Source organism: Dendrobates tinctorius, unplaced genomic scaffold, assembly GCF_039654945.1.
Source record: "Dendrobates tinctorius isolate UK_male_01 unplaced genomic scaffold, ASM3965494v1 ptg000073l, whole genome shotgun sequence".
Lineage (NCBI taxonomy): Eukaryota > Metazoa > Chordata > Amphibia > Anura > Dendrobatidae > Dendrobates > Dendrobates tinctorius.
This window is the reverse complement of record NW_027361741.1, coordinates 27423785-27441534: the sequence shown is the minus strand read 5'-3', so window position 1 is coordinate 27441534 and position 17750 is coordinate 27423785. Positions and strand designations below refer to the sequence as shown.

The 17750-nt window shown below is 45.4% G+C and overlaps 1 protein-coding gene across 1 annotated transcript in view; it reads right to left on the bottom strand.

Moving 5' to 3' along the window:
- The window catches only part of LOC141096299 (solute carrier family 2, facilitated glucose transporter member 9-like), a 144872-nt gene extending 132341 nt beyond the window's left edge, over positions 1–12531 (bottom strand). Inside the window, exon 1 of the mRNA XM_073582840.1 lies at positions 12403–12531. Coding sequence (XP_073438941.1) covers positions 12403–12531 — 129 coding nt within the window. The remainder of the gene's footprint in view (positions 1–12402) is intronic.
- Positions 12532–17750: the final 5219 nt, after the last annotated feature.

The window sequence follows — 17750 nt, the reverse complement described above, 5'->3', positions numbered from 1 at the left end:
CTGCAATCCGTGAAAAACCCTATGAAAATAAGAGCCAACAGACTGACAGTGAAAAAGGCCCTGAAGACGCTAGGCTTCAAAAAAGCTATGTCAGTACTCAGGAATATTCTGAAGACAGAGCAGCCAGCAAAAGGAGATTCAGCTCACCGAGCAGGGAATGGCAGAATCCAGAAAAGCAAGGAAAACAAAAACAAAACACTAATGCTAACAGGCAAAGCAGAAAACTTAGCTTTAGAGGAGCAGGAATCAGACTGGTGTCCTAGAAGTCCACAGAGAAATCACCCGCAGGGCGGAAGGGCGTCGGCAGCCTTATATCCAGTCCGTGACTCCACTCAGCCAGTCATCCTCATTAGGCTCAGGTGCCTGATAATCAGACTCATTACCTTCCTTTACCAGAATAGGGAGTTCACCAGACCTCAGTGACGAAGGGGAAAATGAACTCACAACAGTCTCCCACTCCCACACCACCTCCTCATCCCACCCTCTCTCTGTTGGAGTCCCCCAAGGCTCTGTTCTATTACCCCTACTCTTCTCAATCTATAAACTTGGCCTGGGGAAACTCATAAAGTCCCATGGATTCCAGTACCACCTTTATGCTGATGACACTCAGATCTACCTCTCTGGCCCAGACATCACCTCTTTGCTGTCCAGAATCCCAGAGTGTCTATCAGCCATAACCTCCTTCTTCTCCTCTCACTTCCTCAAACTCAACGTGGACAAATCTGAGCTCATCATCTTTCCTCCATCTCACAGATCTTTGTTACCTGACCTATCTATCACAGTTAACGACATCACGCTTCCCCTTGTACCAGAAGTCTGCTGCCTCAGAGTAACATTCGGCTCTGCCCTGTCCTTCAAACCGCACATCCAAGCTCTTTCCACCTCCTGTTGCTTCCAGCTCAAAATATTTCTAGAATACGTCCTTTCTTCAATCCTCAATCTACTAAAATGTTTGTGCATTCCCTCATCATCTCCCACCTTGACTACTGCAACATCCTTTTCTGTGGCCTCCCTGCTAACACCCTTGCACCTCTCCAGTCCATCCTTAACTCTGCTGCCCAACTAATTCATCTCTTTCATCGTTACTCCTCTGCTTCTCCCCTCTGCAAATCACTTCACTGGCTCTCATTCCCTCAGCGTATCCAGCTCAAATTACTAATACTGAGCTACAAGGCCATTTATAACCTGTTTCCTCCATATATCTCTGAGCTAATCTCCAGATATCTTCCCTCATGTAATCTCCAGTCCTCCCAAGACCTCCTTCTCTCCTCCACACTTATTCGCTCCTCACCGAACCGCCTCCAAGACTTCTCCTGAATATCCCCCATCCTCTGGAATTCTATGCCCCTACATGTCCGACTATCAACAAAATTCGGATCCTTCAGACGGAACCTGAAAACCCACCTCTTCAGGAAAGCTTACAGCCTGCAATGACCCCGCTGCCTCCTCACAACTACCGGAGCTACCAACTCGCCAACAACAGAGCTGCTGCAACCCCCAACCTACTGTCTTCTTCCCCACCATCCTGTAGAATGTAAGTCTGCAAGGGAAGAGTCATCTCCCCTCTGTATCAGTCTATGGCTGGTTTCACATTAGCGTTTTTGTGCGCAGTGCATCGTGCGCATCCATGCTCATGCGTCATGCGTACCAATGTTTAACATGGTGTATGCATGGTCTTGCATTTGCATGCGTTCGTCTGCGTTTTCGTGCACATGCGTTTTTTCCAGGTGTGCGTCTAGACGCGCCGGACGCAACATGTTGCATTTTTGGGTCTGCCCGAAGGCTTCAAAAAGTAGGAATGCATCAAAACAACGCATTACAGTCTATGGGAACACAGACGTGCGCATAGACATGCATTTGCCTGCATCTGCGTGCGCATGCGTTTTAAGAGTAAACATGTCTAGACACTAGTTTAAACCACCCCTACACAACGAAACATTGTTTGAAATGTGAGTATAAAAACTCTTAAAGTCTGACTGTACTTTTTTCTCCACTTATAACGCATGCGCATAAAAAACACAAACGCATGCAAAAACGCATGCGCGTTTTGCTGCTCAGAAATGTGATAAAAATCTAATGCGTAATCGCTCCTGCATGTGTTGGGGGACACTTGCTTGGCAACGGGATGAAGGCACACAGGCATGTTTTTTTTTTCTTCACAAAACAGTCCATGCGGTTTATTATGCGCACAAAGACGCAAATGTGAAACTAGCCTATGATTGTTAGTTTGCTTACTGTAAGTGATATCTGTAATTTGTATGTAACCCCTTCTCATGTACAGCACCATGGAATCAATGGTGCTATATAAATAAGTGATAATGGTAATAGTTATAACCTTATAAAGTGACACTGGTCAGAATTGAAAAAAAATTCCATCTGTTTTTAAAGGATAAATATTGCAGCAAACTGCCTTTTCTGTATCCTGAAAATAAAAACGGATGGAAACAGATATGTGCACAAATGCATGTCAAACGGATACACATTTGACATACGACTTTCCCATTACATTATATGTTAAATGCAAATATACATATTTAAACAGAGCCTGTCAACAGGTTTGTCCCATATGAGATACTGCCACCACCTTTCAGCCCTGATTTACAGCCTTCTTATATGCTGTATATTTTCCCCAAATTCAGCCTGCAATAAAAGAAAAATACCATTAATTATACTGACCTATGGGGCGGTCAGGTAGAATGGGCATCGCTGTCTTGCTCCTGTGCCTCCTCCCTTCTTGCAATGCCATCCTCCTTCTTGTTTTCTGTGGATGACGCATCCTTCGTCATCCACATAGTCTCCCCGGCATCACGCTCCTGCATAGGCTTACTTCTCTACTTCCCTAACCAGGGCAGAGTAAAGTACTGCAATGCACATGCTCTATGGACTTTTCCAGGGAATGCGCCAAGCAGTACCTTGCAGAGAAAAGTATGCCTGCACAGGAGCATGATGCCAATGACACTGTGTGGATGGCGTAGACGTGTCATCCCCATGAAACAAGAAGGGGGACGGCATCGCAAGAGGAGAAGAGGCGCTGGACCAAGACAGCGGCACTCATTGGACCGGACCGCCCCATAGGTGAGTATAATAAAAGATCTTTTCATTGTCTTGCAGACCGGATTGGGGGCATATTTAGAGCATATTAGAATCCTATATATCAGGGCTGAAAGGTACTGGTCTTACTCATATGGGACAAATCTGGTGACAGGTTCCCTTTGAATGTGTTTTTTACAGCACAAATGGATACATCCAGTACATCACAAAAATGTGGTGTGAAACAGATGTGTAAACTTAGACTAGACAGTCCAAGGCTTTATTCACACCACTTTTTTTTGTATACTTGATGTATCTGAGAGTAGTGTAAAAAATGTATTTAAACTGATGCATTTAGGATATAATAGGAGAATTGTGTCAAATAGGTATCTATTAACTTACTTTTGTTCACGTGTTTCATTCAGGTTTTTATTCCTGTTTTTTTTTAGAAAATGCAAAAAACTCAATTGTTATGTTAAAAGGGCATTCTTGCTTTAAAATGCATCTGTTTGCATCAGTTTTGAGTTGGTTAACACTAAGAGCTGCTTATAACCATAAGCAATTTGGTAAATTTTAAGATTGTCTAGTCTAAACGTTTTACAGATTTAAGAAACCAGGCACACTGACTCCGCCCTATAAGTATTAAACAGATAGCCCCAGTATACAAAAGATCAGTCACAGATGGGCAATGAATGTATGTGACATATTCTTTTTATGCAGCAATTCTGCAAAAATTTTTATAGTCAAGCAGCGTGTAATGTGAGTTTTTTATGTCATTTTTAAAGGTCAATTATTAACATCTGTTCAAACTAGCATTCCTGGCAGGAGTAGAATATGTTGCAGTGGTATCCTGAGGTGTAAAAACCAATTCGAAAACCTAACCTGAGAACCTGACCATAGTAAACTAATGCTGCCCGAACCATGGACAGCATGAATCAGACAATGACTGCATTACTACAACCTTGTATGTTTTAATATGAAACGCTGCAGCTTTTAGCGTAAATATACTTTGAAAAACAGATCAGGGACCATGCGTATTGGATGACTATTCCAAGGTAGATCTTCAGTGGTTTCACCCCACTGTAGACTGACTGGTCTCTTTGTATACACACAAACATATGAAGAGTCCTGTTGGTCTAACCCCTCCTTCATATGTCTGTGTTGCACGTATGTGTTCTGCTTTTTTCACTGATAGAACACGTACCCAATGTAATTTATGGGGCTATTCACATGTCTGTGATTTTCCATGCAAAACTCACAGATATTTCTGTTTTTTTCTGGTATTGTTGACTAAACATGACAATACAAGTCTATTGGTCTGTGAAAAACACATACAGTAGTACATGGATGGCATCGGTGTACAAACCATTTGCTGTTCATATTTCACACTGATGACTAACAGATAGTAAAATTGAGTACACAGGCCGTATACTGATGACTAGGGATGAGCAGACCCATGGAAGTTTGTATTTTTCAGGTTCTGCCTCATTTTAGTCCAAAGTTCAGGTTGGGTACCAGAACTTGATCTGTACTTGACCCATACCCAAACCTCATATAAGTCAATCGGGTCCCGAACTTTGGTGCTGTAAAATGGTTGTAGTAAGGACTAGGGGGCTGAAAAAGGAAGTGAAATGGGAGCAAAAGCAAGACAATTGCCCTGCAAACAAATGCGGATAGAGAAATTACTTAAAACAACATAGAATAAAAAAAACAATAAGCTTGAACCAGCTGTCTTTTTTGCCTTAGCTGGTTATAACAAATAACCAGCTAAGGCAAATTATTAAAAATAGAGGGGACATCACGTCACGCTTTAGGTGCCTCCCATTTTTAATAACCAGCTAAGGCAAAGCAGACAGGTGGGGGATGATATTAATAGGCTAGGTGGGTCCATGTATACTGCACTGCAGCCTTTCAATAAGCTTTATTTCGCTGGTGAACCAGAACAGTAACACGGACTTCCAGGAGAAAATGTTTTCAGAGTTCTATACGAACCTCGAACTCAGGGTTTTGTAAAGACCTCAAACTTTATCATTCGGTTTTCCTCATCCCTATTAATGTCACAGTGATACAAAACACTTATAACAATGGTACTATTTTTCATGTAAAAGTTAAAACACAGATGTGTGAATGAGGCCTAAAGAAACAGGGTTGGGAGAAGCCACTGGGGACCTCCCCGCAGTCACCTAAGATGCATTATACCCGGTTAGCATTTCAAAGTAAGTTTTCCCTAAAACACTGCAGCATTTAGAGTAATACCTACATGGCTGTAATAACATAGACAGTGTCCTATTCATGTCCCGGGCAACATGAATCTACTGTCATGTTTCCTTTGAGATATTCTCATTCTTATACATTATAAAATCGATCCATTGAATACATCATGGATCAGAAGCCATGACACCAATTAGAACAAAGCCTTAAAATATGTTCCTCTTGTTTCATTTTGATTCTATAGAAATATGCAATAAAAAAGCAGACAAAATAAGCAAAGTGTATGATCTTCTCAGAGAAGATGTTAACAATGGCTAATACAGCACATACATTTTCTGTAAAACAAAGGACAATAATATTTTTAAAGTTACCCTTTTCACGTCTTCTTCAGACGAATGCATGTCTCCAGCTTTTCCACAGAGGTTCACCTCACTGTAGGCTGCCAAATGTCCTCATGAGCATTTTGGTTTCCTATGTCCTGATATCAACCTCTCCTGTAAAACTAGTTTGGTTAGTGGGGGAGAGGAAGCAATCCTTGTTTAGCCAGTGTCTACAAACTTGGTTCACAACCTCCTCCCTCACAGAATTGGAGGAGTTATGCACAGGTTTGTCAAGCAACACTGTAGTCTGTGCTCAATTACTTGTTGAAAATCCAACATGCAATATAATATGCAAATTGTCTCTTCAGAGAGAAAGAGGACTTGAACTCTATAGCGCCACCTGTAAGTAGTATCGATCCTACAAGTCACAATCGACCCTTTAACGAGTCTTGTAATATGACTTAGGATAAAAGCCAAATCAGAATCTCAATTTGCAGACACGGTGTTTCGTGCTATTGGCCCTCGTCAGTGCAAAGTATGAGAACTGATTAGGCTAGGTGAGAGGCTCTGGACTGAGGTCTAAGGGGTAAAGTTTCTCCTTGTAGAGCGTGCATGTAATATACAAACCGAATTGCGAAGTGAAGTAGTACTTATAGATCTTCCCTAAAAGAAAATAGTAATGGATAATGAATAGTGATGGGCGAGCACTAAAATGCTTGAGTGCTCGTTGCTCGGGTCGTGCAAATTGGAATGCTCGGGAGTTCGACCCGAGCAGCGAGCCCAATGTAAGCCTATGGGCCCAATGTAAGTCTATGGGAAACTCGAGCATTTTTCCGGCGCCCCCCCCCCCCGGCGGTCTGCAGAGGAACTAGAAATAGCGGAAATCAATGGTAACAGTGCTCAAATGACATAGAAGCAGCATGGGTGAGACCCCTGGAACTGGAAGCATTTCTGACTCCCAGGTCACTGCTGTGAACAATGTTGTCAGAGTCTTATGCCACTTTTACAGACTCACAATAAAACATACAAAAACAAAACCAAAATAGATTTTCCTGGGAAATATGTTAAGGAACATCCTTTTCAGGGTATTGACTTGTATATAAGGCAAAATAAATAACCAAAAAGGAAAATCCTCCTGCACATCTTGGGCTATGTTCACATGTAACGTTTTTGATGTGTTTTTGAACTTTAGCAATGCTTCTAAACCAAGACAAATGCATTCACTGGGAAATTTAATTTTAACATTTTACAACATTATCTGGCCATGTGGTGTGTGACACATCATCAGACACATCCTGTTTCATATATGAAGGAGGGACTCTGAAAGTCACAAAGCCTATTTTTATAGGGCCATCAGCCGGCCTTTACAATTCATACAATTCATAAAGGGCCAGCAGTCGGCCCTCACTATTCTCACAGAGCCATCAGCCGGCTATGCTTTGCTGTTCCCATTATTAAACAGTGGGTCTCCTATACTGTTATTGCGTATGCAGTGAGTGACTGGGCTGCCCAAAATTTGGACCCACCCTAATACCCCTTGGAAGAGATGTGGAGGAGGGCCTCATAAAAAAATGTTCCCATTAGAAAGGCGCGGGTCTCCCATAGTGTTTGCCTATACTGTGAATGCAAGGGCTGCCAAAAATTTGGAGACACTACAAAGCCGATTGTAAGAGATGTGGAGAAGGGCCTCATAAAAAAATATTCCCATTAGAAAGGAGCTAGTTTCCACTAGTGTTGGCTCATGCAGTGAATGCAACGGCTGCCAAAAATTTGGAGGCACTACAATGCCCATAGTAAGAGACGTGGAGGAGGGCCTCAAAAAAGAAGTTCCCATTAGAAACGAGTGGGCTTCTCATAGTGTTTGCCTATGCAATGAATACAAGGGCTGCCCAAAATTTGGAGGCACTACAATGCCCCTTGGAAGAGACGTGGAGGAGCGCCTCATAAAAAAATGTTTCAATTAGAAAGGAGCAGGTCTCCCATAATGTTTGCCTATGCAGTGAATGCAAGGGCTGCCAAAAATTTGGAGGCACTACTATGCCACTTGGAAGAGATGTGGAGGAGGATCTCAAAAAGGAATTTTCCCATTACATAGGAGCAGGTATCCTATACTTATAATGCCCATGCACTAAGTGTATGGGCTCACAAACATTTACCCCTGGGGGGTATACATGAACATACTGTATACCAATTTTTTTTTACCGGCATCATAAACACCCTTTAAAAAAATTATGTGGGTGTTGCATCATGGACCACGGTCACCCTGGTGATATGTTGGTGGAGGATGAGGATGAGGAGAAGGAGGACAACAGCAAATAGCCAAAATCAGGAAGTGTATATCCATGTGTGGGTATGAAGAGATGCATGGGTATAGACCTCCAAAACAAAGACACTGGATTTGAGTTTATGTTACACTGGTATCATTCGGTGGTGTTGAGAAGTCTGTCCCAATCCAGCACTTGTTCATTTTTATAAGAGTCATTTTCAGTTGACAGGTGGATGCTCTTGTCAGTTACAATTTCATCAGCGGCTATAAAAGCCCCTCGTGACAAAACGTTAGCGGCAGGGCAGGCCAGGACCTCCAAGGCAAAGAGAGCCAGTTCATGCCACGTGTCCAGCTTGGATACCTAATAATTATAAGGCACAGAAGAATCATGGAGGACATTGGTGCGGTCACCAAGGTACTCTGTCAGCATCTTACCAAACTTTGCACTCCTTGTGAGAGTACCCTGCACCTCAGGGCCTGTGCGATGGGAGGGTATGAGAAAACTCTCCCAGAACTTTGTCAGTGTTCCCCTGCCTCTGCAGGATTGGAGATGTGTCTCTCTAGCCTGTACTCCTTGGCTGTACAACGAACTGTGACCTCTGACGCCAGCATTTTCAGATGGAAAATTTTTTAATAATTCTGCAACAAGGGCCTTCTGGTACTGCCCCATTTTAGTAGACCTGTCCACCTCTGGAATAAGAGATAGAGAGTTCTCCTTGTAGCGTGGGTCTAGAAGTGTCACCAATGAGTAATGACTGTCACGCCAAAATTTTGAGAACGCAAGGGTAGTGACAGCGTAACATAAAATCAGCCATGCGTGCCAGACAGATAACAGGCAAGACTTCTGTGTCCTCACCAAGAGGACGACTGGCCATGCTCTCCTCTTTCTCCTCCTCCTGCCTGTCCTCAGGTAATCCACGCTGAATAGATAGTATGACAGTTGTGCAGGTAGTACTGTCTATAGTGCATGAACGTAGCTCCTGCTTTTCCTCCTCCTCTTCCTCATTGTCACCCAATCCACGTTGGGATGAGATGAGGCTGGGCTGTGTATAATCACCCTGTATGGTTCCTTGCTCCATCTCATCATGCTCTGCTTGCAATGCATCCTCCTTGATTGTGAGCAGAGAGCGTTTCAGGAGACAGAGAAGCGGGATGGTGACCCTAATTTTGGCGTCATTGCCGCTCAGCATTTTGGTGGAGTCCTCAAAGTTTTAGATGATGTTACATATGTATGACATCCATGTCCACTCCTGAGGTCTTATGTGTGGAGTCTGAACTGAATACCGACGGCCTTGTTGATGCTGGTAGTCAACAACGGCCCTCTTCTGCTCATGGAAGGGTTATTGTCAGGAGGATAATTCCTGGGTCTCTGCCTCTGATATTCATGCCAAAAGATTGGTGCGTGCCTTTCATCGGGCTCGCCCTGATCGCCCTGGTGGCATGGATGAGGGTTCGGTGACCCCTCCTCAAGGGGGAGGTACTGTTGTGAGTTAATTTTCCCCTTCACCATTGAGGTCTGATGAAGTCCCTCTTCTTGGGGGAAGGAAGGTAGTGAGGCTGATTACAAAGCACCTGAGAAGAATGATAATGACTGGGTGACTGGGATTGCTGACTGGATATAAGGCAGCCGACGCCCTTCTGCCTTGCGGGTGATTACTCTGAGGGATTCTTGGAGACCAGTCTGATTCCTGCTCCTCAAAAGCTAAGTTTTCTGCTCTACTTTTTGCATTTGTGTTTTGGTTTTGTTTTGCCTTGTTTTTCTGGATTTCTGCCTTTCCCTGCTGGGTGAGCTGATTTCCTTTTTGCTCTGTCTTCAGATAATACCTGAGTACTGATATAGTCTTTTTGAAGCCTTGCGTCTTCAGGGCCTTTTTCCCTATCAGTCTGTTGGCTCTTGTTTTTGAGAGGGTTTTGGCGGATTGCAGACAGCAGCTTTTCTATTCTGTCCTATTTAGTTAGCTTGGGCCCCATCATTTGCTCAGCCTATCTTTCTATCTGTGTGAGTGTTTTTTCATCTTGCTTCACCGTCATTATATGTTGGGGGCTGCCTATTGCTTTGGGATCTGCTCTGGGGCAGTTTAGATTTCCCTTTCTGTCTTTAGGCTATGTAGTTCTCCGGCTGTGATCGAGGGGTCTAGGGCACCGTAGGAACCCCCCACGGCTACTGCTAGTTGTTGTTGTTAGGTTCAGGGGTCTGCAATCCGATAGCTGCCAACTTCTCTGGTTTTCTGGACTTAGCTAGTATTTCTGTTTTTGCCTCCTACGGTGACTCATTCATAACATCCTTCCCAACATCTGCAGTGTAGAGTTCCAACGTGTGGGGACATCACACACCAGTCGGAGAGCTGGAAGCTGCAAATGCTGCCTAAGCACAGCAAGGGTGTCGGAAGCTGTAGCTGACTTTCTAAAATGGGCACACAGGCGGTGTACTTTGACAAGCAGGTCCGGCAGCTCTGGGTAGGTTTCGAGAAACCGCTGAACCACGAGGTTAAGCACATGGGCCAGGCATGGTACGTGTGTGACCTCACCTCGCCTCAGAGTCGCCACCAGGTTCCGGCCATGGTCAGACATGACCATGCCTGGCTGTAGGTTCAGTGGTGTCAGCCACAGATCTGCCTGCTCTTTCAGAGCTGTCCACAACTCTTCAGCATTGTGCAGTTGGTGCTTGGCTGAGGCAGTGCTGCAGTGTTTCCAGCTTGTGACTGATGTGGTCATTTCAGAGATGGAGGCTGGAGAGGAGGAGGTGCAGGAGCTGTAGACAGAGGGGGCAACCCTGATTGATGTAGGGCCCGCAATCCTCAGCGTCGGGAGGACGTGTTCTGTTATGAATGAGTCACTGTAGGAGGAAAAAACAAAAACACAAGCTAAGTCCAGAAAACCGGAGAGGTTGGTAGCTAGCGGATTGCAGACCCCTGATCCTATTCACCACAACTAACAGTAGCCGTGGGGGGTTCCTACGGTGCCCTAGACCCCTCGTCACAGCCGGAGAGCTAAATAAGCCTAAAGAAAGAAAGGGGAAATCTAAACTGCCCCAGAGCAGACCCCAAAGCAATAGACAGCCCCCAACATGTATTGTCGGTGAAAAACAGATGAAAACACAAACACAGACAGAAAGACAGGCTGAGCAAATGATGGGGCCAAACTAACTAGATAGGAAAGGACAGAAAAGATGCTGGCTGAAATCACGCAAAAAACTCTGCCAAAAATAATGTCCAACACATCTGATAGAAAAGGCCCTGAAGTCACTAGTCTTCAAAATCACTATGTCAGCACTCAGGCATATTCCGAAGACAGAGCAAAGAGATCAACTGATCAAAGACAATGGAGTTCAGCCTGTCCAAACCAGGGCAGGCTGAACACAAACACTAAGTAAACAGACAAAATCTCATGGAAAAATAGCAGAGCAAAAACTTAGCTTTTAGTAGACAGGAACTAAACTGGATGCCAGAGCTCAGAGCAGAAAGGATCACCAGCAACCCTGGAGGGCGTCGGCTGCCTTATATCCACTCAGAAATTCCGGATGTCCAATCACACTCCACCTGTTCAGATGACAGCTTCTTCCCATCCAGATCAATTTCACTACCTCCTTTCACCAGCAGAGGGAGTTCATCAGACATCAGAGGTGAAGGAGAAAATGAACTCATAACAGTGTTCCATCCCTAGGTACGACTGTGTCCCAGCTTCCACTATGTTAACCCAGTGTGCCGTCAGCGAGATGTACCATCCCTGCCCACAAGCACTTGTCCACGTGTTCGTGGTTAGGTGGACTTTCCCAGTAACTGCATTGTTGAGGGCGCGGCTAATGTTGTGGGACACGTGCTTGTGTACTGCGGGGACGGCACACTGGGAGAAATAGTGGCGGCTGGGGACTGAGTATCGAGGGATGGCCGCCGCCATCAGGTTGAGGAAAGCTTCCGTCTCCATGAGCCTAAAAGGCAACATTTAGAGCGCAAGTAGTCGAGAAATGTGGGAATTTAGTATTGTGACCTGTGGGGTGTTGGCTGCATATTTCAACTTGCGATCCAAGGAATGGGGTATGGACAACCGAAAGATGTGCTGGGACAAGGACGTGTACATGCTTGCTGATGGTGCTAGTTGAGTGTGTGCAACGATAGGTGCAGGGCAGGAGGCATCTTCGCATGCACCATGGACAGGGGATTGGTTTGCATGCACAGTGGAAGAAGCAGTGGTGTCACCCGCAGGCACTGTTCCTGGACCCTGGGGTTCGGCCCACAAAGTTGGGTGCTTTGCTGCCATGTGCCTGATCATACTGGTGGTGGTCAGGCTGGTAATTTTCCTACCCCTGCTTATGCTGGCCTGGCAGGTAGTGCAAATGGCCTCTATGGGGTTGTCAGCAAAGTCTTTAAAAAACAAACAAACTCGGGAAGACCTAACAGTTGGACTGGCAACTTCCGTCGTGTTGGTGTTTCAGGGAACGGTTGCCTGCCTTCTGTCTGCGGCCACCACACTGTTTCTTCCTGCCTGTTGGGGTGCTACACCTCCCTCCTCCTGTGTGCTGCTGTCCTCGCTCTGCATGTCCTCCGGCCAGGTTGGGTCAGTTATTATATCATTCACCACCTTGTCTTTCACTTCCGCACTCTGGTCATCCTCCTGACTTTCTGTCAATTGTTTCTCATCATCGTCCACCTCTTGTGACACTTTCCCACCATTGCCTTTGGGTGACCGTGGGAAATAATTGGGCATTGCTACATGCGATCTCATCTTGCCCCCTTCAAGTGGACCAGGCGAGTGTCCCGAATCTATAAATGGAAAAGTGAGCAGCTCATTGGAGTGTCCAAGGGTGGGATCAGTTGTCTCTGGGCACTGGGCATGGTGGAAGGAAGGAGGATCAGGGTGAGGAATATGCGGTCCAGACACATGGCTACTCAGAGTTGACCGTGTGGAAGACAGGGTGGTGTTGGCAAAGTGACTGGAAGCATTATCCTCTATCCAACCAACAATCTTTTCGCACTGCTCTGGGTTCAATAGTGGTGTGCTGCGGTCCTCTAGTAATTGGGACAGGAAGGTCATGTGAGAAAATGCGTTTGTTTGTTGTGGCGCAATTTCAGCTTGCCCAGAGCTTCGGCCTCTCTATGCACCATCACCATCACATCCCGTTCCCCATACTTTGCCACGTGCCTTGCCCATTTTAAATGGAGGACAATATTTTCCACGTTTACTACAAATGACTGAATTTTGATCGCACTTATATGTGATCCATGTGACAGGCAAACCACAATTTAAAATAGCTGGCCTGTAGGTAACTATTTTTACCAGCAAACTGGTGTCAATAACTTCGCTATCACACTTCAACAAAATTTAAATGGAGGGCAGAAATGGAAGAATTTTGACCGCACTTGTATGTGATCCGTGTGACGTGTAAACCACAGTTTAAAATGACTGGCCTGTAGGTGATTATTTTTACCTGAAAACTGGTGTCAATAACTTTGCTAACACACTGCGACAAAATTTAAAGGGAGTACAGAAATGGCAGAATTTTGACCGCGCTTATAGGTGTTCCATGTGACGTGCAACCCACAGTTTAAAATAGCTGGCCTGTAGGTAACTATTTTACCAGAAAACTGGTGTCAATAACTTCGCTAACACACTGCAACAAAATTTACATTTACATTTCCACTTCGGTGCAACCGGCACAACTCTCTTAAAAGGTCCCTATCAGTCAATACAGGTCCACTGAGTAGCATAGTTGGCTGCATTCTGGCCCTGGATCACTATGAAGGTTTGGCCTGAAGACCCGCTGAAGGATGACTCATCACTGTCCCTCCGACTTCTTTCCTTTGGCAACGACCGACTCAGCAAACTTGGAGCCTCCTGCTCCTGTGACCCAACTGTGGCCTCCGCTTCCTTTAAGGGCACCTCTGCCCTCTGGCTTTCTGTAGGGGCTGCGCGTAATCCGGGCGGACATGGTTCCTTCGCCGGGGCACTGCAGCTTCTTTAAAATTTGGCACTCTTGCCATTTCTTCTGTTCAATCACTCCCACTACCCACCGGGCCTCTACTGATGTGGGATCTGAGGTAAGTGCAGGTCTCTCACTCACCAAACCTGCAGCCGGCTGTGACAGTCCTCCACGGCTTCCGGCTTCTCTATTGTTTCTTTCAGCTACTCCGCGTCTGAGGTGTCCTCGATCTCAGCGATCTTCATCATCACAAGTATCTCACTTGGCAATGGCATCTCTCTTCCAGGGATGCCGTCTTGCCCTTCTGGGCTCCACCTATTTGTGGGTGCAGTTACTTCCAGCTGCCCCATCCATTCCTTCAGATCCTGCTGCAGGGGTCGGGGCCGGGGTTTCTTCTTTGGCTGCGCCCATCTCAGGCGGGAACCAGTCACTATGGGATGTGGCTTTGGCTCAGGCCACTGCTTCTTTATCTTTGCGCCCTTTTCTGTTTAGGACGCCCATGGTGGGCGGCACCGCTCTCAGCTTTTGCACCACTGATCACAATCTTCTTGTCAGTGTTCGGTGCCATCTTTAACTCTCTAATGGTCGCTATCTTTAACTCTTTCACAGCTGCTGTCTTCAAGGCTCCTCTGCTCTCTGCACATAAGGTATCGGCATCCTGCCGACTATACCAATTCTGTAAGGCTGCCAGGGTGGTCATCGTGGCAACAAGCTGTAATGGTCACACCCTGGCACCCCACAGATGAAACACAAAGTCTTTCTTGTAGTGTGTGTGATGCGTGCAGCAGAGTACTCACTTCAGTTGCTAGAGTCCTCTCTGTCTCTGTCAGTCCAGCTTCATGTTCCCAGGTCCCAGGTACCATAAAACACTGTAGAGTCACAGTCCTTTTTAAACTGTTCAACTTTACAGATAACATGGCTACTCATCACTTTAGCAGCACAATTCACACAGAGCCAAATATCCTGTACTTTCCCTACCTTCCGGACAGACTCCAATCCTTCTATATCCTCTCCTTTTGTTCTCCCGGCAATTCTGGCAGTCTCCGAGGACAATCCATGTCCCATCTGTACTTCCTGCGTCACCAACTCCCTGTCAGTCCCTTGTCCGGTTCCAATCGGGAAAGGTGCTGGGAGTGCCATCCTAACAACTCCCTCCCCAGTCTTAACCCCAGATCCTTCCTGGGGATTGTCCTGATGAGCTGGTGCCCTTCTGCACTATTATCCAGCCTGGGGCCCCTAACTGCCGTCCGCAGACTTATCCCCACGGCTTCTAACTGTATACTGCATGTGTCCTGCCCTTGGGCAGGCTGCCCGGGTTTCTGACTCTAATCAGGAAGTATCCTGACTATATTTCCCTGCTCTGTGCTGTTCCTCCCATTTTTTAACCACTGTGCTGCCTGTACTCTCTTATCACTCTATGCTATTCTATTCCTAAACTCTACAATGCCCCCCTCTATTCTAACCCTATGGCTCTATGCTATCTAAGATCCTATCTTAACTCTAATTCTATGCAGTACACATTACGTACACAATACAGCAATACATAGTGCATTTGCATTACAGTACATCACAATATATAAACATTAATAAACCAGGAGGTACATGCGATCGTGCGAACAGTGACCAAGAGAGAGAAGGCATGTGAGGTTCCACTCCACCTCCTTACAGTATCATAATCCAGAAATGCTGCTAGAAGTGAGAAAGATCCCCGAGGGCTAGGAATGCCAGAAAGGGGGATATGCCACCTATCTCGAGAACCAAGGCTAAAGTTGTATCCGGTACCTGTGAGAAAGATGACAATCCATTGGACCTTATCCTTTAAACCTGTTTGTAAATATTGTACAGACTACCATTCTCTCAGTAAAAGTTTTGTTTTTATGAACCTCGTGTCTCCTGGACTGTTTGCTGCCCTGATTCCACAAGAAAGATTGCTGGACTCAGAACAGACCTGAAGGCCACAAGTAAGTGGAGAGCACCACATACACAGCAGTACACCAAGACTGAGACACTCTTTGTCTGTAGGATGCCAGAGCGAGTGGGGACCAGAGCTCGCCCATGACTACCTCAAGTGGGCATCTTACATTTGGCATAGTCGTCAGGATGCTACTACCTCGCACAAAGACTCTTCTCGCCCGAGGACTGACGAGTTTAACTCCTTTCTGACATTTGACGTACTATACCGTTCATGTGCCCTGGGCCTTAATGCCCATGGATTGTATAGTACATCATATGCGATAAGCCACGCTCACGGAGGGGAGTGCAGCTGAACGCAGCTGGGTATTAGCTGATTATCACAGCTGACACCCGACACTATGTGCCAGGAGCAGTCACGGACCGCTCCCGGCACATTAACCCCCAGCACACTGCGATCAAACATGATCGCAGTGTTCCGGTAGCATAGGGAAGCATCGCGCAGGGAGGGGGCCTCCTCCCTGCAGGCCCCTGGATCCTAGATGGCCGCAGGGTCCTTCTGGGTCCTGCAGGGACGTGGTTTCTCAGTGCCTGCTGAGAGCAGGACCTGAGAAGGCTCTTTCACTGCCTGTCAGATCACTGATCTGACACAGTGCTGTGCAAAGTGTCAGATCAGGGATCTGACTTTGCATAGTAATGTCCCACCCTGGGACAATGTAAAAAAGTTAAAAAAAAAAAAACGTGTAAAACTAATTTTGAAAAAATTCCTAAATAAAGAAAAAAAATATATTCCCCAATAAATTCATTTCTTTATGTAAATAAAAAAACAATAAAAGTACACATATTTAGTATTGCCGCGTCCATAACGACCCACCCTATAAAACTGTCCCACTAGTTAACCCCTTTAGTGAACCTCTTAAAACAGGCAAAAAACAATTCTTTATCATCATACCATCGAACAAAAAGTGCAATAACACGCAATCAAAAAGACAGATATAAATAAACATGGTACCGCTGAAAACATCATCTTGCCCTGCAAAAAACGAGCTGCCATACAGCATCATCAGCAAAAAAATAAAAAAGTTATAGCTCGCAGAATAAAGAAATGAAAAAATAATTATTTTTTATATAAAAAATTTTTATTGTATAAAAGCGCCAAAACATTAAAAAAATATAAATGAGGTATCGCTGTAATCATACTGACCAGAAGAATAAAACTTCTTTATCAATTTTGCCACACGCGGAACGGTATAAATGCCCCCCCCAAAAGAAATTCATGAAATGCTAGTTTTTTTAATCTGCATCCCAAAAATCGTAATAAAAAGCTATTAAAAAATTCCATGTGCCCAAAAATGGTACCAATAAAAACGTCAACTTGTCCCACAAAAAATGACTCGCATGACTCTGTGGGCCAAAATATGGAAAAATTATAGCTCTCAAACTGTGGTGATGCAAAAAACATTTTTTTTGCAATAAAAAGCATCTTTTAGCATGTGACAGCGGCCAAACATAAGAACCCGCTATAAATAGTAAATAAAACCTCCCTTTATCACCCCCTTAGATAGGGAAAAATAATAAAATTAAAAAAATGTATTTATTTCAATTTTCCCATTAGGATAAGGGCTAGGGTTAGGGTTGGGATTAGAGTTAGGGGTTTGTTGGGGTTATGGCTGGAGTTAGAACTGGGGGGGGTTCCACTAGTGACTGCCCAAAGAAGGATGATCCCGGTGTATAAAACCCTTCCCAGAATAGGAGGTACGTTCCGGAGGGAGGCATTGTACAGCATGAGGCGTGGCCCGCTGGGTGTTAACGTGCGCTAAAAGAGGATGCGGCTGGGGCAGGAGACCCCAAGATTGAAGTGTGATGCTGCGGTCGTGTCAAAAACTTGGCCTAGGAAGAGGCGGAGTCAGGCACGCAGGAAGCATGCCATCGGAAGGCGTTCGGCGACATTTTGCCTTCAGTGTGGAGAAATAGAGACGCGCTGGAAAGAGCTCCTGGCAAACATGGCTGAATACGCTCGAGATCCTCTCGACGAGTATCGGAGTCTGGGAGGAGAAACTGAGTACGAAATGGAGGGAGTAATTACCCCTGGGAC